Source organism: Pectinophora gossypiella, chromosome 12 (assembly GCF_024362695.1).
Source record: "Pectinophora gossypiella chromosome 12, ilPecGoss1.1, whole genome shotgun sequence".
Lineage (NCBI taxonomy): Eukaryota > Metazoa > Arthropoda > Insecta > Lepidoptera > Gelechiidae > Pectinophora > Pectinophora gossypiella.
In genome coordinates this window covers 4,764,319-4,788,440 of record NC_065415.1, presented here as the reverse complement: position 1 = coordinate 4,788,440, position 24,122 = coordinate 4,764,319, and the positions used below count along the sequence as shown (strand labels likewise).

Sequence of the window (24,122 nt, the reverse complement as noted above, 5' to 3'; positions counted from 1 at the left end):
ACTCAATTTAAAGGATAATAGGGTAGTTTATAACTTATCAAATCGGTTACATACATAAACTCACGCCCGTAATCCCTAATGGGGTGGGCAGAGCCACAAGTAATCAAAGACAACTTGCAGCCACTGTTGATACGAAGTCCAAAGTTGGATATGATGAACCTTATGGTGATAAGGGACTTATCAAATCGGTTACTTTTTACTAAACGTTAAAACACGAAATTACTATCGAATTAGTATGAAAGCAACATCTGACGTCATAGAAAAACGTGGTAAGATGTCGCACTTATTATTTATTAAATTATACATTTTTCTTTATAAAATTCGTCGTCATAACTAATTTAAGAACCACGCTCTTGTCGGTGTAGCACTCTGCATGCTACTTTTTAGAGAAAAGTTGAGCAGTGGTTTCCCTAAAAAAAACATAAATAAATAAGTTAAATAGAAAACAGAAATTGTTTTTATTACCTTAGAGGTCTAAAAATCTGTCTTTATTTAGTAATCAGAATTTCATATTTTATCTTTGACCTAGGAAACTACCCAATTACAAAAATACAGCAAACAATAGGCAGGACGGCCTATTTTTGGCCTTTGGTTTTTGAGTTTTGTTGACACTCCTTGAATAAAATACTTTCTCTCCTAATCTTGGGGTAGGCAGTACAAAAATCTTTTTAGGTAACTTCACAGGTAGTTTCACAAAGTGTCTAAATCCTTGTAGGGTACAAAGGCAAAAGGTTGGCCTTAAGATGTGATAGGTCGGTACAAAGTGACCGGACAGACCTACCGGCACTTTTTGACGTAAGTATTACCCTTTTGCTTTATTTACAAACCATAATGTTTTAGTGAATATTTTATGCATGAAATGTATTTGTAAATATATAACTACGTAGAATTACGCCTGTCATATCCGTAGGGACAAACAGACGTCCAAATAAGACTGGCAACTGTAACGGCCAAATATAAAACATTATTCAATTTGTAGTATTACTATAAGGAAGTCAAAGAATTAATGGCCTTTTATAGACAAGGATGGAGAATCCTCTTCTTCTATCGTGTAGGTTGTGAGGTGAATTACCAACCTCGTCAACCCTGGTGAGCCGCCAAAGGTCCCTGACATGACTCATGTAACGATTACTCACTTACATCAGTAAGTAGTAACCGGGACCAATGGCTTAACGTGCCTTCCGAGGCACGGATCATCTTACTTTCGGACAATCAGGTGATCAGTCTGTAATGTCCTAACCAAACTAGGGATCACAAAGTGATTTTTGTGAAATGTCCCCACCGCGATTCGAACCCGGGACCTCCGGATCCTGAGCCCTGCGCTCAACCACTGGACTACCGAGGCCGTTATGGAGAATGCTACACGGACAAGAGCGTGGCTCTTGAATTAGTAATAATGAGTTACCAAAGAATAACGAATAATACTAGAGGTGCCGAGCTAGATTACCTCACCCTCCCGCTGGGTTTCACTTTTAGTCTAAATAACCGCTAAAGAGTAAGAGAGCGCGCGGACAGTCTGTTTCTCTCGCACTTCTGTAGTTAAGTGGCAAAGTGTAAAAACGAGTTTTTTATGGAGTATCCACGCTATGGTATTACGAAGCTAACTTTACCCATAGTCATTTGTAAACACAATAGTGTATGATTTAACCGTTGTCATAGCCTCATAGCACCGATACTGTCAATGACATAACATTATAGCTTTGTTACTCAAAATAGATTATCCTAAATGATAACTTAGTAAGCACTTTTCTATTTTCAGCAAAGCATTCAAATTACTAAAACGCGTAGAAAAATGCTACGGCGGAGGTGTAAATGCTACGTCGTAGGCGGTGAATTAAGTTTTATTAATGATTCAACATTCATGTGCCTCTCTTCATATTATTAAGATTAGGGTCGTGTTGTTTTATATTCATATAAGTGTTTAATATACAAAGTGTTTATTTTTAGCATTTAAATACAATTTGTCACTTATAAATTAAAATTACGATTAATTAAACCATTTTAAATTATTGCACAAACACTGCAGGTCAGTCCAAAATACCGCCCCCTCTCGACCTTCTCGAAAATGTTTAATTATTTTTATTTTAAAACAGGACGTTTTTTGGCTATATACCTGGCGACCCTCGGTTAACCGGGAATTAAAAACTCTCGGCATGTCATGGGAGCAAGCTACAAAGGCTTCAAAAGATCGCGAGGAGCGGTCTGTTATTCTTCTAAGAAAAATAAATATGTTTCTTCTAATCCTTTTATCCCTATTTTTTTTTATTACACTATTTGTAGTATAATAAATAGCTATTACGAGCATATTTGCTGACAAATATAATAAATCAAAAGCTTTAACCACAATGATATTCAAACGTAAACGATTTAATGGTATTATATGTTTTTGTGTGGCGCGGACAGATGTTTTTAATTACCCGAAAAAGGGTCCGATTCTGACAACCACTCGAGACGTGAGATGAATGATTAATGGTTGAATGGATGGTATTTGATGTATTGATTTGAAGCCCTGTGTCATCACAGAGATGTAGTTGGTTCATCTTTTAAGGAATATAATTTCTTTTGATTGAAAACAAAACGTATAACCCAATCAGCTGCGCGTCTATTTACGGAGGTTACTAAACCTTCGCGGTCTAATAGTAGTGCGTTAAGTCTCTCGATCTATAGATCTTGGGTTCGATTTTCGGTAGGGATATATCACAAAAATCACTTTGTGGTTTCTAGTTAGGCATGTAAGATGAACCATGTTTCGGAAAGCACGTTAAGTAGTTGGTTCGTCTAATATTTACTTTAAATATGTAGTTGTTATATGAGCCTCGACAGGGGCCTAACGTTCAATAGTAATCTTGTTACTACGGTTGATTAGGTCAGTCATTTACTTTACAACCGACACTCGGCCTCTGTGGTCCAGTGGTTGAGCGTTGGACTCACGATCCAGAGGTCTCAGATTCAAATCCCGATGAGGACATATCACAAAAATCACTTTATGATCCCTAGTTTTATTAGGACTTTATAGGCTGATCACCTGATTATCCGGAAGTAAGATGATCCGCGCTTCGGAAGGCATGTTAAGCCGTTGGTCCCGGTTACTACTTACTGATGTAAGTGAGTAATCGTTACATGAGTCATATCAGGGGCCTTTGGCGGCTTAATAATATCCCTGACATCAGGGTTGATGAGGTTGGTGATTCACCTCACAGCCCACACTACAGAAGAAGACAACTGACACTATAGAACAAGCTGTCCTAAACCGAGAGGTGTGTAAATACAAGGGTTAATGGATAAATACAGTGATGCCACCGAAGATCGGAAAAGTGATATAGAAAAGTTGTCAAAAAAGAGTCCATCAAAAAAAAGTCATCAACGATCAAACAAGTGAGATACTCAGTACAGTCACGAACAATAAAATGTATACACTTTAGAACCATGTTGCAGTAACTTAGTTGACAAATTGAATCGAAGTATGACTGTCAGGTTAAATGTGTTAATATGACAGAGGCTTATGACCGTACGTACTCGCATTGCCGACACACAACAATATAGTATTTCATGTGCCAACTGTTGCTATATGTCAATTATGAAAGTTTAAATAATCAATAACACACACACACAGTTGGCTCGACCACTATAGACGTCGATACCACTCACCACCTATCACATTGGTCTAACAGAAAGCTCGGTGAGATGTGGGTACTTAGTTCATCTTGCGATGGATGTACCTCTCTATACCCCAATTGAGATATATTAGTAAGCATATGTTATGTGTTGGAAAACAAAAAAACAATTTTATCAATATTCCTAATAAATTTCCCGTAAAGCCAAGATAAGAAAAAATACTGTACGTATTTGATCAAAATTGAATTTTTAATCACCTTTTTCAATTTATTTTGCAATCTTCAAAGTAGCTTTTGCTGATTAGCTTCTTTGCAGAACTCTTTTCAAACTGAATACTGTATTAGTTCCTCAGAATAAGACTTTGAAATAAAAAATATAAATAAATAAAATATGTAGGATCTGAAAAAGTTCGCCATTTCGTTTTTAGTTATTTGATATTATTTATACTTATTATCAAAATGCGTAACCACGCATTACAGTCTACACAGTTGTATAGACTGTTTAACAATCGCGTCATTGTAAATTTAAACTTTTCCGGGTAACCACGTAAAAACGGTCAAAACACAAATTCAAATTCAAATACCAACATAAAAACATGAACCAAAACATAAAAACTCTTATATTATAAAAATAATACAATGAACGGTCTTATACATCAATTTGTTCCAGAAGTTTCCAGAGTTCCGGATAAATAAATAATATTTTTATTCCATTCCCCGGGGACTTTTGTTTAGGGTAGCTGACTCCGTTCCCGGGTTGGGCTGTGATTGATTACTCGCATATACATCAATATTTCTTATTTCATTGTTATCCCGGTAATATTTCACGAGCCGGCCGACGATTATGCCTTGTGTGTGATACCCCTGACTGATGTACCCAATATATTTACGCTCTCTCTACGTTTATCCTGAATACGGGTGCATGTATTAACATGCCAGAAATATTTTTGTAAGCATTAATAATGTATGTGGACTCAAAAGCGGCTTAAATGGTGTACAAGGTTAAGACGACCTCTTATTCGAAGTTTCTTCGTATCGGAGGGTATTTATTTTATATGCTAACCTGTATTATTTACGATTAGATACATCCAGCGGCCACGTGTAAGGTCTCAGAGGTAAACCCACAGACAAAACTACTTCAGTAAACGACTTCGACCTCTTATAAACAGAACCGAAGGTGTTAAGGATGATTCAGTAATCATTCAAAGATAAAACATATCCCTTTTATATACTAGTTGGTTCTTTACTAACAAAACCTATATAAGCATTTATTTACGCTCTTTTTCTTCGTTTATGTTGAATGTGGGTGCATTATTTAAATATATTTTTTTGAACTTTTCATTTAAGTAGCAGCTAAACAGAATAAACACAATTGGGAAAATCCTAAACACACCACATTTTAGACTTAACCATCTAATTCTGTAGATAAAAGTATCTGAAACAATATTCTACATGCTATTACCCTACCCTGTAATAAAAAGTTGCTATTTTCCCAGGTCTCACAGAGGAGTCCGAAAGTAAGCTCGAAGTGACAAACTAAGCATGTATTTAATACTTAGATAATTCATGACATGTACCTATACCTACTTCATAGTTGCAAACATTATGAGTGCATTAGTACCAATTTCACATTATAGTAGCGTTGGCTATACTATAGAACTCCTAAAAAGTAGTACCTACCTACATCATACCAAACCCCTAGTACACTTTATTGCAAATTGGCAGTATAAAGCCTCGTATCCACTAGACAACAATTGACGCGCAACATGTGACGCTCAACATGTACAACAACGTTGCACAACAGCGCGCGACGTTGCCAGCTGAAGCGTAACACGTCGCGCGGCTTGTTGTTTGTTTAGAGATCATCGTTAGTTGCGCATCAATTGACAACATTTCATTTTTACTAAGGTGCCTTAAATCGAAAACCATTTCGAGATATTTGTATGATTTACACAAAACACATTTTTTCAGATTTTTTAATTCAGTAATAATAAAAATATATTGAAAATCCACGAGGTCAGAAGAGGAAGGCATAATAAGTTCAGACCTTTACATAAAAATTATAAAAAAAGTAAATGTCATACAGTATAACATGACACTTTGTTTGCGACTTGTTTTAAATACGCATGCAAAGGTACATTACATTATACTGCCTTCATTCTATCAATGGCAGAATCCAATTTTCAAAAAATATTTTTTGTAACTTCTAGTGGAAAAATCTTGAAAAGAAAAAATACGTGTCTTCTATTTAAACAAGTACTTTCGAAATAGCACAAAAAAACCACGGCTTAAAAATTTGAAATGTTGTCAATTGTTGTTGAGTGGAAACGTGACGCGCAACAACACTAGTTCCACTGGCGACATGTTGTCGACGACAGACGTGTAGTAGATGTGTAGACAGACAACGTTGTTAAACAAAAGTTCCGCGTTAACTTTTAACATACATACATAAACAGCCTATATACGTCCCACTGCTGGGCACAGGCCTCCCCTCAATCAACCAGAGGGGGTATGGAGCATACTCCACCACGCTGCTCCAATGCGGATTGGTGGAGGTGTTTTTACGGCTAATAGCCGGGACCCACCCCCGGTGGGAAATAGGCGTGACTTTATGTATGTATGTAGCCGGGACCCACGGCTTAACGCGCCCTCCAAAGCACGGAATCATCTTACTTTTTCGGACAATCAGGTGATTCAAGCCTGAAAAGTGTTTACCAAACAAAGGACGGTCTCACAAAGTGATTTCGACAATGTCCTCATCGGGAATCGAACCCGGACCTCCAGATCGTGAGTCTAACGCTCTAACCACTAGACCACGGAGGCTGTTACTTATTGGGCGGAACTTTTAACATACTGGGCAACATATTGTGCAACATGTCGCGCGCCAAATGTTGCCAAGTGGAAAAGCGGCTTAAATTTTCCAAATTGTCTCAAAAAACACAGTTGCAACGAAGTATACTTTATAGATTTTCACCACAGTTTTTAGATTTCGAAATAGAATTACTTTGAACACTAGAACATTAACTTAGCATGACGTAGTTCTTCAAAATCAACCTCTTACCTACACATTATTTCACACTTTGACTTAGTACCATCACAACTTTGAACTTACTCTAGTCGTTTTTGCGAGTAAAGTGGTTTTTTTATAGCGGTAGAATTTTAGCTCACACATGCCACGTTATCGGATGAGGTAAGTTTTTAATAAAGTTCTACATTTTTTTTATAGATACTGTCTAAACAGAACGATTAACAACTGTGTATTAGGCACTGAATGATTGACGTCCAAACTATTTATAAGGGATTTAATTCTCGTCCTCTCTACACTATAAATATGAGTACAAATATTGTTCAAAGTGTCCCAAATGTTATCATCTAGTGTAATTATTATACCACACTAAGAGCTCTCGGTTTTAAGAGACGAACTTATGTAGATTTTTGCGAGTACAGCATCCCTCTGTGCACAGCAGCGGCCGTTAAGGCCGTTTATACGAGTATAATACTCTCAAACGTACACAGGGTATTAGTTACAACAAAAACAAAAACTTTTAGGGATGATTCAGACCATAATTCTGAGTTGATATCAAATGGAATTTTCCGTCGCAAAACTATGAAACTGCAAACAATTAAAAAAACAAAAAAATGTTCATCATTTTCCGACAGGAAATTCCACTAGATATTAACTCAGAATCATGGTCTGAATCATCCCTCTCAGTATTCGTTACGATGTCGCTAACGCCCTGTATATTATATAAACTATACATAAACTGTCTCCTATAAATGCGGTCTATTTTGTAGATTAACAATAAATTCTAAGGGGTGACTATTTCCGTTTGGCAAATAAATTCATGCAAAAAGTTGGGCCTCAAATAGACTCTTTGTGGACAAATTAAAGTTGGCAAGATTACTGACTTCCGAGTGAAATGGCGGGTCGCCTTTATGTTCATGATAGGATTTCAGGATTTTATTACCGAAACTAATAACATACATACATACATATATAAACTCACGCCTATTTCCCACCGGGGTAAGCAGAGACTAATAACAAAACTAATTTATTGTAAAATAACTTAATGGTAAGCACCTACCTTACTTAAGAAACAAACAAACAAGAAACGAGAAACATTAAATGAGAAGCTGTGTAGGTACATACATTCAGGTGTCAAACATTATGAAATTGTCTCAACAGCATGTCCATGTCGGACGTACAATATTACAAATAATGTCAGTATTAAACATCAAGGAATTAAGTAAGTACCTAATAAATTAGTCACATATATAAAAATAGCTATAGCTTATATTAAAATAGCTTTAAAAGACAATGACAAACTCCTGTAAACTCAGAACAAATATCTAACTTTAAACAAAGTAGTTTTACAGCTCAATTTTCTACCTCAATTGGCTCGAAACGCATGGGAATAAAAATAAGTACATTATTATGATAAAAGACTACGGAAAATAACGACTATTATAACTTTACAAAGAAAACTTGTTTCACAAAGGGAACACAGCACGCTCTATACGCGGCCTATTATCGTCGAAGAGAAAAAGATAACTGCGTGCACGACTTAATTTTCTCTTTTAAAAGGGAAAGAACATTCTGCGCGCAAATAGGGAATTCTAAAAAAGAACATGTTGTGACGAAACGATGTTTTCCTTTTAAATTTTTCTGTTGTGAACTTTGTTATTTACGCAAATTGGAATTTAGGCTCGCTATAAATGTGTTAGAATAAAAATAATATTAAGTTCCTTAGTGTCTATGTTTTTAAAACAATATAAGACTTGGCTTCGGCCTTAATTCTGAAATCAAACTAAGACTTGGCTTCGGCCTTAATTTTGTAAATATACGCCAGACTTGGTTTAGGCCTTCTATGAATTTTATAACTAAAAATAAACAAATAAATATAACACATGACTTGGCTGTATGGGCTATGATCCCTTTGCCTGTCCTATGGACAAAATAACCAACAAAAAAAAATGTCTATGTTTTTAAATGTCAAAAATGTGATCTGCGATAACGATTTCACTACTGAAAAGAAGTTCGTTTGACGATCAACAAAGTCAACTCTTACAGTTTTTACGAAGAAATTGTCCGGATTTTCTAAATAACAAAGAAATACAAAATATTAATCCCACAACCAATAGACGAAAGAGCAATTTAAAATATCAAATAACAATAGCAGAAAATATAGAGAAAATCGCTTAAACTTGCTGGTCTTCCAGAGCATGTCGTGGGCTATAGAATAGACTGATCCCTTATCACTATAAAGTTATCCCTTATCACTGTAAAATATGTAATTATTAATTCGCTAATAATCATTGAAATATAGTCACTAATTTTATTGTACCGAACTAGATGTTCTGTTGAATACTATAAAGTACTAGCGTCATAAAGTACTCATACTTAACACTGAAGAATTTCGTAGGCGTTCCAAAAGTATGTCTCGGCCAACAGTTTATTAAGAAAATTCCTTATTCCATGCTATGGAAGGAAGAGGACAATTTTGTCCCAACTTTACTCATCCATTGTATTTCTCTAGAGCTCCAAGTGATCTCAAGTTTCCTTGAAAATACTTCCAAGTGCTATGTTTAAGTTTTCTTCAGTGAAATTAATTTGTAAACATCGTCTCGTCCAAACGGCCGAAGCCAAACTGTTCGTAATTAAATTTTAATTTAAATTAAACGAAAGTGTTGCTGTTAAACTAATTAAAAATTAGCTCTCGTCAGCAATTAATTTTCTTTATTAACTCACGCTAACCGAATTATAAAGGTATTATACAACATTATCGCAACAGTAACAGGTCGGTTGGGAGTTCAGTTTGAAGTTGTATAACAAGCCAGTTGAGTAGGTTCAATCCCATTCACAGCAATTATTATTATTAGTCATAACGTAAATATAGGTTTTGGTAAGATAAAAATAATAAATGATTCTTTCCATCTTTCTTAAAGTCATAATTTACAAGAAAGTAATGTGAGTAAATATTATAGTAAATATGTCATCATCATCATCAGCCCATTAACGTCCCCACTGCTGAGGCACGGGCCTTCCCTATGGATGGATAGGGAGATCGGGCCTTAAACCATCACGCGGGCCCAGTGCGGATTGATGGTTATTAACGACTGCTAATGCAGCCGGGACCAACGGCTTAACGTGCCTTCCGAAGCACGGAGGAGCTCGAGATGAAAACTTTTTTTTTGTGGTCACCCATCCTATGACCGGCCTTTGCGAAAGTTGCTTAACTTCAACAATCGCAGACCGAGCGCGTTAACCGCTGCGCCACCGAGCTACTCAGTAAATATGTATTATTATTTTTTTGTTTGTATACTCGGGCACTTTCTAGAATGAAAGCAGTTAATATCTGCTTCACTCTCTTAAACAACACGCATCATGTTACCTTATTAAAATGTCACGGTAAATTATGAGATTACTCGTTTAAAAGATACTGGGTCAAAGCAAAGTTTTAATACATGGCGAGGTTTGAGCCACTAGAGAGATCTTTATGCAAACTTTATAAGACAAAACTGTGTAAAACTGTGCTAAGAGTTTGCTGTAAAAAACTGGACTTTCTCATAATTATAATAAGGTTCAAATGGCAACTGTGAAAATAAAACTTTTCTATTGTTTCACATTCATTCATCTAGACTTTTGTCTTAGAGATTGGTATAAGCAAAAAAATATATTTTATTACTAATCTTCGTAAAGACAACGACAATACAGCTCATCTCCTATCACGTTGATCTGACAGAAAGCTCGGTGAGGTGTGGGTACTTAGTTCATCTTGCGATCGATGTACCTTTGACACCCCATTATATATGTTATTTAATTTTGTTAAAATAACATAATTTTGTCTGGAATAGACGTATGACTTTGTGCCGTTTGCCGTGGACACGGCGGGGTCTTAGGTCTCTGAAGCGAAGTGCTTTATCAGGGAGGTGGGCAAGCGGCTTAGAGAGCAAAGTGGCGACTTCCGGTAGCAAATTTCCCTCGCCATCCACCGGGGTAACGCTGTGAGCGTGACGGGCACATTAGGTCGAGAGGGAAAAAAGAGAAGAAAGAGAGAGAGAGGGAAGGGTCGCGGGGGGTACAAGGGAGCATTTTTATTAGACCCTGTATTTATGTACTTTTTTAAAATTTCATCATCATCATCATCAGCCCATTAACGTCCCCACTGCTGGGGCACGGGCCTTCCCTATGGATGGGTAGGGAGATCGGGCCTTAAACCATCACGCGGGCCCAGTGCGGATTGATGGTTATTAACGACTGCTAATGCAGCCGGGACCAACGGCTTAACGTGCCTTCCGAAGCACGGAGGAGCTCGAGATGAAAACCTTTCTTTTTTTTGTGGTCACCCATCCAATGACCGGCCTTGACTATTTTTTTAAATTTAATAATATTTAATCCCAACAAAAAAAAAATGTAAAATGTGCCAATATGAGATCGCAATGTCAAAAGGTTATCAGATCTCATGTAGAGCCAAGCTTCTAACTTTATACGGGCTAACTATACAAACCCTAAGTTTACAAACTCTACACGTTGTGCAAAATATGGGGCTTGTCCGTTTTGTTTCTACGGCAATGAACAGTCGATAAAGTTGCCCATGGTGACGGCATAAAATTGTTTTTTTCACCTAACGCTTATGTGATGGTAGCGAAACGGCCAAGCCACATATTCTACCTAATATGACAAATTGAAATTGGAGGTCCGGGTTCAATTCCCGATGGGGACATTTTCGAAATCACTTTGTGAGCCTGTCCTTTGTTTGGTAAGGACTTTTCAGGCTTGAATCACCTGATTGTCCGAAAAAGTAAGATGATTCCGTGCTTCGGAGGGTACGTTAAGCGGTTCGGGCTATTAGCCGTAAAGACAACTCCACCAACCCGCATTGGAGCGGCGTGGTGGAGTATGCTCCATACTACCTCCGGTTGATTGAGGGGACGCCTGTGCCCAGCAGTGGGACGTGTATAGGCTGATTATGTGACAAATTGAAGAATAGATAATAATTATGTAAATATTAACTTCATTGCAAACTCCTCTCGCCACTTCTATTCAAACGTATCTAAGACAAAGAGACACACATACATACATATATAAACTCACGCCTATTTCCCACCGGGGTAAGCACAGACTATGGAATTCCATTGTGGAAGCGACACACAAGTACGATAATTTGACTTTCACAACAACGGGTTATCCCCAAGGACCTATTGAGTTGCTATTTGAAACACCCCTGGACACTCCTTTTGGTTACAATGACACCCTCCAGGGGTGGGTACCCTCACCCCCACGTTGCAATCTTTAGTACCACAGTGCTCTTGATACCAACAAGTACCACTTCACTTGCATAAGACCCTTGAGGTTCCTTTCAGGATTTTGACCGAACATCGCCTCGAAAATTGCATTCTTGGCGAATCTTCATTACGTTATTATATGAAAGCAGTCTGTTTGAAAGGTTGGTAAAGTGGTCAATCGATTTGAAGTGAAAAGGTGCGAACTATTGGAAAAGTTGGCTTTTGTTTCCTCTTCGTAAACGTAATTCAGAAGAAGACCTCTCCAAAATCTTTTAAGATTTCTAGCAAAACCCCTAGTACGTAATATTATCAATTTGATTTAATTAAAAAAAAATAACACGGATAAAAACCGTGAACAATATTTTTTTCGTTTGAAATAACATAAATAAGTACAATCAAAGAGTAAAAGTGCAGTCACTGAGCCCATTGAACAATTATGAACCATTAGTTGTCACAATAATTTATATACTTTTTTACGTGTTTTTGGTCTATTACAGAAACGACATGTAACCAGGAGGTCTTAAGTGCAACCAGTTAATTTATTACTTTGCAAGAAACTGATTGGACTTTTCCACCTTATCGTACATAATTTAACATACATTAACAATTAAAAAAAGAAATGTAAATTAACATTAAATTGGTAAAATAAGGAGTATTTAGATTGACAATCGTTATGAAGAAACTAATAAATACTTAATAAAGAAAAACATAAAGCACAAGTATTATGTCGAACAGGTACTCATTCACATTTAACCAACATGTCCCGAGCGATAACAACACAATCACCACACTAGATCTTGTTTCTAATCTAGCCCCGTTTAATGATTAATCATTCTATTTTCCATCTTTCCAGCTCAGAGATTCAAGTTTTTTCTTCTCATAAAAAAAGTAATTAAAGTTTTAACGAGACGCCGACGGATCCAGCGCGGACAGAGCAAAATACAAAGATCTTGAAGAAAAATAATATAGTTCATTTTTAAAGTACGTAACTGTCATTAAGCTTCAGGATAGACAGAGCTTACATTTCTGTAGGTAATCGTGTTTTTAATACATTATCGAATCACGTTTTATTAGCTTCCGCATTTCAGCCCTCAAAATTAAATTATTCTTCTAATCGCAACTAGTGTTTGTGGGATTCGTTTTTTTTTTTGACGTGACTTATTGTAGATATTTTGCAAATGGCACATACTACTACGCCACAAACAAATGAGGAGCGCTGAGGGATCTCACCCAATACAAAAGAGAACAGGCCTGAAGGTGCCCAGTTGGGCGCGAACCTCGGCTTGTGACATAAGTAATGTCTGTAAATGTTTTTTTTTTACAATTCCCAATCGTCAGCAATATCATTTACGACGAAATTATAGACGGCGAAATGGCTCATCGTAAATTCCGTTGGAGTAACTGAATTCTCGGTGAAATGTGGGTGTTTAGTTCATCTTGTGACGAATGTAACTCTAACTACCCCAAGTAATTGATTCATAATTTATTTTTATTATCACTCGAGAATCCAATATACTTGCAAAATAAAACGATATGATGTACATTTAAGTACACTCAAAGTTATTAGGAAGGGATCGCCATGCTTAAAAGCAAGTGTAAGTATTATCATAGATCATTAGATTAGAACGTCTAGGGCCCTGTGCCGAGGGTTTTATTGCAGCTTCTTTTCCCCGGCTATACAGGTTGTGAGAAGCTGCAGTTGTTTTAGGCGGATGAGACGTTCGTTATGTAAAAATTGACGATTCAAAGTGTAACTATGTAATCTACTGAATAAAGATATTTTTGAATTTGAATTTAGACACAATCAATGCTCACCTGAAGATTTGGCCGTAGATCCATGAATCGTAGTTGTTACCATGTTGTTGCGGAGCTAAGTATCTTTTAATTTGCGTCGTGTTTTCTCACCATAGTATTGTATAACTTGCATACGTTTAGTTGGGCTACAGTCTGAACCTCAAAAAGTGTATTATTTCATAAGATTTGTGTCTGTAACCTGTTACGTGTGTTTATTAAATAAATAAATAAATAAAAATAAATAAATCAGAATATGCTGGAATATTACGTAACGTTATTTGTTTGGATTTTGTTTTCATGTAACAGCCATTATGTGCTGGATCAGTTGCTCATACAGGAAACAAATGAAAATTGCCTGCAGAATAAAGAATGAGTTTCCTTTTTTTTTTCAAAAACTGTCCATAACAATCCTTTTGTCATTACAAAGATGAAATCTTTCCGCTGAAGTTTGAATTGCATAGTTTTCGCAGTTTTAATAAACGAACTTGGTTAGAAGAGGGCGAATAATGGCTTTCTGCTTTTTACGTCTGTCTAAACGACAATGGAAGCGTGGGCGCAGAGAAATTTAACTTGCGTTTTATACCACAAAATACTTTAATTAGTATAGTTACTTAATATTAATTCTGGTAAACATCTCAGCAAGCTTAAGAATCAAAAACATACATAAAACATAAACAGCCTATATACGTCCCACTGCTGGGCACAGCCCTCCCCTCAATCAACCGGAGGGGGTATGCAGCATACTCCACCACGCTGCTCCAAAGCGGAGTGGTGGAGGTGTTTTTACGGCTAATAGCCGGGACCAACGGCTTAACGTGCCCTCCGAAGCACGGAATCATCTTACTTTTTCGGACAATCTGGTGATTCAAGCCTGAAAAGTCCTTACCAAACAAAGGACGGTCTCACAAAGTGATTTCGACAATGTCCCCATCGGGAATCGAACCCGGACCTCCAGATCGTGAGCCTAACGCTCTAACCACTAGACCACGGAGGCTGTTGAGGCTGCTGAAGAATCAACAGAGCATTAAAAAAGAAAATCTCTTCACGTATACAAGGTTTCTTCCTTCCTTCTATTGAAGAGCGGATCCTCCGTAGGGACAAATATCCCGTCCGCTCCCGCGCCGCATTCCCTTCGTGAACATGGCCTTAAGGTTGGTTATTGGCGATTCTTGTCGCGTCCTACTGTGCTTTAGAAAACGGGCATTTTGCTTCAAAAAACGGATTTCTGCTGAATGGCACTGAACAAAGAATATTTATGCTCGATTGCACCTCGGAACGCTTGAAAATAACGTGAAAACTCGCTTTGGTTGTAACGAATAGGTTTATTTTTTAAATATTGTCGTCATTTCAATTCAATTTATAAGAGACAATGTGGAATTCCAATTCGTGTTTGGATCAGAGGTAATTGATATCATGTGGTTTCCAGAATTTTGTGCCCGGTGGTTAATGGCAATAGGCTCACCCACCAGGCACAACCTATATACAACCTATGTAAAAGAAAAAGGGGGTGCAGATTATAATTATGCACAAGATGACTTTAATTTAGTGTCGCGGAGCTCCGTGGGACGTAAAGCGTATTTTGAAGTATGAATTATTCATTCCCTTAATCAGCGCTTATCACTATCGACCCACTAGGGTCGATTCATTCTTTTAAATAATTTTCCTCTCAAACGACGCCGTGAGCCGAGGTTCGCGCCCAACTGGGCACCCTTAGGCCTGTTGTCTTAAACGTTGTACCAGGTGAGAGCCTTCAGCGCTCCCCATTTTTCCGGCCAAGTAGTTAATGCCATCTGCGGCAAACTACAATAAGTCAAAAAAAAGTTTCGCGTTCACTCGGCCCTTCCAACCTTTTTCCTCTATTCCATAGTTTATATCATGTAAATACTACCTACCTGTTGAATATGCCTTTCTGAATTGTTAGATTTGAACTCGATCTACAATACAACACAATAAATATTATATTATTCACAATGTTTATTTGTGCATCACATTAGTTTCACTTCAACACGTTGTTATTATTAATTGGATTGCAAATATTTTATAGTAAACACGACTACTGAATGTTAAACCACACGGAATTTAATTAAAATAAATACTGACCAAATAATAGTAATAATATTTAAATTGTGACTTGAATAGTGGTTTAAATAGATAGGTATATTTCAATAGTAAATTTTATTATATTAATTTTTGATTTGTATCCAGTTTCTGTTTTGTTGATTTATTTAATCGTAAATGAAGTAAAACAAACCATAAGCCTTCACAGCACGGACTATATTTACGTGCTATTGTGAAATCTGAGGAAATAATTCATCCCAGAGCATTCCAGCCGAGATTGTTGGCTTAAAACTTAACCCCATGTTGCTACCCGGTTAACTGTATTCAGGATATTGCTGCTTATGCTCACTCCTATAAATAGCTTGATGGGTTTTTAATGATATAGTTTCAAATAGAGAGGAATGGCGATTACTCCACCGACAAGAGCGCAGCTCTTAAATAGAGAGAGAGAGAGAGAGAGTTTCAAATATACTAGTAATGTCCTGCGTGAAAGATGTTTTGTTTGACAACTTAGCCCTCTCTCAGGTCTATCTCTTATTATATTTTTTATAGTTAGTTGAATTCGAAATAGCGCTACATTTATATCGTTACCAATACTTATGTAAAGTCGTAAGACCCAAAGTTCAAACCCCATTTTTTAAATATTGTGTCTGCAAAAGGGCCTTACGAGATTGAAGCACTATTTCCGACTTAAACGGACACAACGTAATTATGTTACTAACTCATAATATATTTGTAATATCATGATCGATAACTACGTAAGTTGTAATAATATCAATATAATATACTAATACTAAAATACGAATACTACCTAAAAGTCCTCCAGAGTTCTTTCATTAAAATTTCTGAGAAAACTATGCAGAATTTTGCAACATAAGTTCAGCGGAAAGATTTAATCTTTGTAATGGCAAAACGGTTGTAAAGAAGATTTCAACTCTCTCTATAAAAAATTAGAACCTATTATACAGATGTCGTTATACGAGTAATTAGCCGGAAGAAGAAGGCATGCGCGAACGTACCGTGATCAAATAGGGGATAATATCATTATTATCCCCTGTTTGATCATTGTATCATTAAAATGCAAATATATAATATATGTTACGGTAAATCTGATTAATTGAAAATTATTAATATTTTTACAAAATTATTAATAATAACCACATGTTTTGGTAAATGTGAATAAACGATCGAAATTTATTACTTTTAGTAGTAATTATTAATAATTCACGACACATATTGGTAAAAGTTATAAAATAAATAAAAACCCAATGTTTTTTGACCAGCAGGTATTTATTAATAATATTAAACACAGTCTTACAATTATATTAAATAGAGATCACACAAACAAGGTTAAAACTAAGCAAACAACAAAGTAAGAAAGTCTTTCGTGGTACATAAAATTTTAACAAAAATAAAATTAAACAATTATTGTTTCATTGACAAAATCAACACGAATCCTAAAAGCAATCATTAACAATCATATTTCGGTAACCTCGACTTTCGGTAATTATTATTAATAATAGATAATTATTAATAATCTTCAATTATTCACTCTTACCGTGACATATCGATCGCCATCGACTCGCAAAGGAGAAGATATAATATCTGTTGTTTTATTATTATAAATACATGAATTACTTATAATTAACGAATACAATTAATCCTTCACGGAAAGCTATTTTCTCGTTTATTGTTCCTTTCTTGTTCCAAGGTACGCTGGAAGTAAACTCAACTGTTGAGTTAAGCTTGCCTTTGTACATGTTCATTTCTGTTATATTTCTGTGTAATTTTCTTGTGTGTTATAAATAATAAATGATAATAATAATAAATGAAATGAGTGGATAGAGCATTGGGCTCACGATCTGTGAGGGTGTTCTTTATTTGGCTAGGTTATTACAGGTTGAATCACCTGGGTGTCGAAGAAGTAAGATGATTCCGTGCTTCGGAAGGCACAGTAAGCCGTTGGTTCCGAGCTACTAGCCCAAATGCCTCCACCAACCCGCAGGAGAGCAGCGTGGTGAAGACCAGACCCTTCGGTTGATTGAGGGGAGGCCTGTGCCCAGCAGTGGGACGTATACAGGCTGTTTATATTTATTTATGTTAACAATAAATAAAGCGTTCCAAAACTAAATCAAAACCCGCAATTAGCAGCATTTCTAAAGTCGGAATTGAGTCCGAGAAACTTTCACGTCCAAGTGAATTCCCGGATCTGAAGAACGTCGCAAGTTGGAGCATTCATCTTCAGAATGAACTGGGTAAGTGTAATTGTCGACTAATGATCTGCATCGAAAGTTTGTCCCGCTCCCGGCGCTATGAGATACTGATAACTTTAGAACGGGGAACTGACGAAGGCGCGGCGTTGTCATGAAGGTACTCTGGCGTTCAGGCTAATGCAGGCTGTGGAACTCAGTTCTTAAGAGAAGTTTTAAATTAATAGAATAGGAGTAGGAGTTGGAATAGGAGTCTTCAAGGCCAGAGGGAATAGGCATTTGCTAGGTATGCGTGCACCCTAGACCACATTGTCACTTAACATCAGGTGAGCACAATCTCACCATAGTCAAACGCGAGCCTATTATATTAAAAAAAAAGTTTTATATTTATTTATTTAGGTACATACAGCAATACATATAAAATTTTACAGACAGCATTAAAAAAGATTAATTTGGTTATAATGCTTGCCAATTACAAACAAACTAGTTATATAAATACGAAACTAAATAATCTATATTAAGAATATTATTTTGTCAGGGGCCTTTGGCGGCTCAATCATAGCCCTGACAGCAGGGTTGATGAGGCTGGTATTTCCCCTCACAGCCCACACGGTAAGAAGAAGAATATTAACATATTTTTGTATAAATATGTTTAACAAAATATAAATGTAAGTACATTTTAGCGCTTATAAGGACAATCAAAGTTATTTAGCGCTTCATTTTTGTGTTTCTTTTAGCAAATATAATAAGTATTAGTTTTTACCTAAATTTGGGCCTAACCTAGTGCTAAATACAACCAGTGCCCAAAGAGGTGAGGTAGGCAGCTGAAGCGAATTGGTGCGGGACGGAAAATTGCGATTCTATAAGTACGTAGTATTATTCTTTATTCTATGATTTGACGGCAGAGAAATGAAAAACATGATTACTCCTAGAACTTTTCAAACAGCTTGTAAATAAGGTTTAACGCTCCTTTGTTTCTTCCCATTGCTTCAACTAATTACCGTCTAAATTCTTAAATAATACAAAGCAAGTAAATCTTTCAATGAGTTGTTACATGACACAGATTTAGACCTGTTTAATATTAGACCTAAAGTAATTAAGCACCAGCTGAGCTGTCAATTTTTTTGAGTAGTCTAAACACTTTCCAAATAGTGCGGCGGCGTGAAATTTTTTCCCGAGTTTGTTGTTTTCAAGTCATATTTGCGTAAACCTATAATTGGCTTATTGTACAGCTATAACATAATCTTCTTTTCCGTGTGGTTTCTGTCCTGTGTTAAATGTAATGTACCTGTCTGTCTGTGTCTGTGGTGTCCGGAAGTAATAAATGTTTCTTTCTTTCTTTCTTTCTTTCTTTCTTTTGCTGTTGGTTATCCGAAGAAAATAAAAATAAGGTATCTAACGAACTAAGTACATCAAAACGATGATTTAATTAGCTGCCAAGCTATAAAACGACCCGGTAGTCAGTCATTTCAACCCTTCCCTAAACATTAGCTTAGCGCAACCACCACTGAGTCAACGACCAAAATTGTCAGTAAATACTTGCCTTCTAACGGTAGAACTAAGTAGAAAACAAATGCCGCTAAACGATCACACATTTACCAAATGGCCAAGATGTGGAGGGTTAAAAAGGCCACATCAAAGCAAAAGGCTAATTTCCAACTATCGAATCAGTTACTATTTACTAAACGTCAAAATACAAATTAGTATGGAATGTGTATGAAAAAGCAATCTGTGACGTCATAGAAAAACTTGATAAAATGTCGGACTTATTATTACGTTTTTCTTGGCCAAAAACCATACATAAATTAAATATAAAATAGAAAATGTTTTCGTCAGTTTTAGATATATATTTTATCTTTTTTTTAATTTATTTAACATTTCGAACGCCGGAACGCAGTCTTTTGTTTCTAGTATCTCGGTAGATGAGAGGTTAAGCCTAGGATAAATCTAAAAAGCAATATTGCAATTTGACATTTGCGCATGTAAAAGTAAGTGCGCAATGTCAACCAATGTCAAATAGCAATATTGGTTTTTTTAATTTATTTCTTCGATGTGGCCTTATTAACCCCCTGACCACTGGTCATTTGTTCTTATAGTTCACCAGCATTGTTCGAAAGTTTTTGAAATTGCTCTCGGTCGATATAATATAGTATGCATTGGAGCGAGCTCCTGCGGGCAAGTAAACCTAACTTGTTATCGCTAACATGCGCCAAGTATTGCTCTGTAATTTACCAAATACATTCACTGCAAATGCTTGCACTTACCAAGTTTGCATACGCAGTACCATTTTATATATTTCCATGGTAATTCAGCTAGAGGTTTTCCTGATAGTTAACTGATAGTCCGGTTATGGTTTGATAATATTAGTCTTTAGTGTAAACTTGCGTTGAAAAGCTTTTATGTAGTTATTATGTAGTTTTATTCTGCATGTTAGCGAAATGAGAATTATGCGCTATATGATGAAATACAAAAAAAGAAATACAAATTATATCACAATATTCACACACACACACACACACTCAAACGCGCGCACGCGCGCGCTCAAACTCAACACACACATTAACAAAACACGAACAGTGATCCTCGTCTTAATTGGCTATCCGGTGAACCACAGGGATTTTAATTCTATACTCATTAGACAAAAGGTAATATATAATATAAATATAATATAATATATATTATAAATATATTATATAACGAATGAGATTCAAAATTAAAGTCAGATTTAAATATCGAATCAAACTGTTCCACAATACATTTGCCCCTGCTAATGTTATGACATAAAAATATTTTTATGAAACATTCTTACCTACTGAAAAGGGCTTTTTTTCGAGAAGGTTCTTTAGTAATGCACAATGCTGATATCGTAAATCGAGTTCCATAATTTTCCTCATCGTTGAAACTTGATTTTTAGCCTCTTTATACGTTATTTTATTTTGCGAGTCCGAACAAACTTTTTTATTGTTACCCAAAATGTATTAACAGTTATCAGCCGTAAATATGGAGTTATTTCCGATACATTTTATTTTAGCGGCCACAGACTGCCGAAATCATTCTCTTTTCCAACACAATGAGCTATTCAACTTGCAAAACACGACAATCCAGCCCGTAGGCCTCTGCAACGAACATCTCTTTATATTGTGTCCCTACAATAAACCGAATACGTCCAAATTACACAAACCGAAACTAAGTCTATTCGGCACAAATTGTAGCATTTATCGCCGCAAAGCTTTGCATTGTTTTAGCTTGACAGTGACAACTTCCAATCGACATTCTTATAACTATAGCCATCTCTGTCACGCTTATCAGAAAATTACCCCTGTCTCATTCCAGAGAGGAATTTACAATGTCTTCAGTACTGAAGTGTGTTATTTTGAATTATTAACAGCCCGGAGGTTCTAATCACACGACTCGCTGCCTGATTTGCGTAAAGGAGTGTGATGTGCCTTTGTTAATTTCGTGAGGTAATGAAAGCGATGTAGCGAAGCCGTATCAAGTTCATGTGTGGAATAACTGATAAGGTAATGCCTAATTAATAAAATATCTAGTAGTTGAGTGGTTTTGAAGAGCAATAAAGCCGCCTATTGTACTTATGTTTTTATTCATATGTTTATGTCGTTGTGCAATAAAGTATTATTGATTGATTGATGGATTGAATTAAACACTAAATCCTTTACATGGCAAAGAAACACACTGACACTTAATTATTAACTTTATGACTACACCAATAAATCATGTTACATAATAGCACACACCGGTCACGCCATACAATAATCTCATTCTTCCCGTGTGCCGCCTAACGCGTAAGTGCGAGCGAGACAGAGTCTGCACGCTCTCTGCCTTACACCTTGGTGGCTTATGGCAGTTTAAATAAAGTCGTTATTACATTACCCTGTCAAGGTCAAGGTCACATCGAGATTGGGAAAATCGACGCTATTACACTAGCTCGGAATCGTGGTTACCATGGTTACTCCCCATCAACTCGCTTGAGATCGTGGTTAGCATGGTTACGAATTTGCTATTAGACATCACGATCTGATCGGCAAACCCGTAACCTTGACGCGACGGGCCAGATGGACAGGCCAATGTAATAACCGCTTAAATAAGAGCCAGAGGGGGTGAGGTCGGCGGCGCTGGTTCGAATTGGTGCGGAGCGGAGTGTGACATAGTATTATTTAGTATAGTTCTATACATAGTATTATTCTTTATTCTAAGATATTAGGTAATTCCTATCGAATCGATTTACCCAGGCTTTTTTAGCTTTCCTTTCGTAACATAACATAAACAGCCTGTACACGTCCCACTGCTGGGCACAGGCCTCCCCTCAATCAACCGGAGGGGGTATGGAGCATACTCCACCATCCGGCTCCACTGCGTGTTGGTGGAGGTATTTGGACATCACAGGCTTGAATCACCTGATTGTCCGAAAAAGTGAAATGATTCCGTAAATCAACTTTTGTAAATCAACAAAAAGTCTAAATTGTCAACAACCAAACGTATAGATTTCACATTTCACAATACAATGCTACTGTACGGAGCACGAAGCATGTTTTATTCAGACAGCAAGTGAACAAATACAAGCCTCGAGCAGGCTGCAAGATATCCGCGCTGAAACCTTTGACAATGAAACAGGGATCGGACTTTTATGAACCCATGTAACCCTCCGCGCACTAGGCACTCAGACTGCAACAGCCAATCTGCTCTGATCATCATATTACGACGAATTGGCTGCCAGTGTCTGAAAGAAAGATTATTTTTTAGCCGACTTCAAAAAAGAAATAGATTATCAATGTAACCCGTATGTAAGTAATTTTACTGTTACAATCACCTCCCCAAAAATCAAGAGAATTCAACTCATGAATCTGAAATATAGGTACATAATATCTGTACCTATTACGATATGATCATGTAAGTGGTCTAGTAGATAAAAATATTAATCAGTTTTTTTTTTCTTAAATAATAAAGGCTCGCGTTTGATCACAATCTCACCTGATGGTAAGTCGATGTGGTCTAAGGTGGATCACGCTTACCTAGTAAATGCCTATTCACTCTAGCCTTGGAGATTCCCAGATTATAACGAGTTGGAAAACAGATGACGGCAGACAGTTCCAGTCCTTCGCTGTTCGCATCGAAAAGGAAGAGGCAAAACGTTTAGTGCGGATTGGTGGTACTTGTATATCCACGTAAAGATGAATGCCTGCCGACATCTATTTGTCCATAGAGTAAGTAGGTACCAACTTTTTAAAGATAGGATAGTATTTATATATTTTACACTATATTGTTGTCTGTAAAAGAAATACTTCATTAAATTTTTCAATGAGGTTAACAAACAAAAATGACTATAAAATCTTATTAATTTTAAAAAAACTAATCTTATACTTTCATTTTTCTCACCTTATTAGGTAAGATTGCAGCCAGGATTGTAGTTGTAACGGGTAAGAACCAGTTACAACTGATTAAGATATTTCATTCTCAAAGCCCGAACAGTCGCCAACATAAATCCCCAGGATTAACTCGCGATTGTTAGCCCGATATTAAATAACACTCGCAGAATGTTCAGGGTTTATAACATCCTTTAAATAAGAAAGTTTTAATCGTAACTTATACAAAAACCTTAAAAGCTTCATGCGAATATTATCAATCAATCAATCAATCAATCAATAATACTTTATTGCACAACAACATATATAAAGGACATAAACATACGAATAAAACATAAGCACAATAGGCGGCCTTATTGCTAAACAGCAATAAGTCCGCCTATTATTATTATTATTATCTCATGTTAAAATAACGGTATTTTTATAATAATAGACTAAGGAATGTATGTATATGCGATAAACATTACTTGGTGCCATGTGAAGTGCTGTCGTATTGTAAGAAGCAAGCGTTATTACGTTTAAAACCGCATTCTATTCTTCTTTTTGAAAAACGAAATGTACGCTCGTTTATGAAAGATCCAACATTCTGAAAGGTGTAAAAAAGAAGCAGCAGGTAGTGTAAAGATTCAGAACGCAATTACTTCTGCAGCGCAACAAAATGGCGCTTACATCCCGCCATTTTTCATATAACGCACCTACCAATTTGTCAACGAAAATGAATGAATAATCACAGCGAAAATTTGAAATTGGAAGAGAGATTGCGCCCAATTGCGGACAGG

The 24,122-nt window shown here is 36.5% G+C and overlaps 1 protein-coding gene across 5 annotated transcripts in view; it reads left to right on the top strand.

The window, feature by feature from the left end:
- LOC126371529 (calsenilin) overlaps window positions 1-24,122 on the top strand; it is a 318,344-nt gene that overhangs the window by 200,111 nt on the left and 94,111 nt on the right. The window contains exon 2 of one of the 5 annotated variants that reach the window (XM_050016852.1): window positions 5,111-5,131. The exons of the other annotated variants lie outside the window; for them this stretch is intronic. Within the exon in view, the coding sequence (XP_049872809.1) occupies window positions 5,111-5,131 (21 nt within the window). The remainder of the gene's footprint in view (window positions 1-5,110; window positions 5,132-24,122) is intronic. 5 annotated transcript variants of the gene reach the window in all.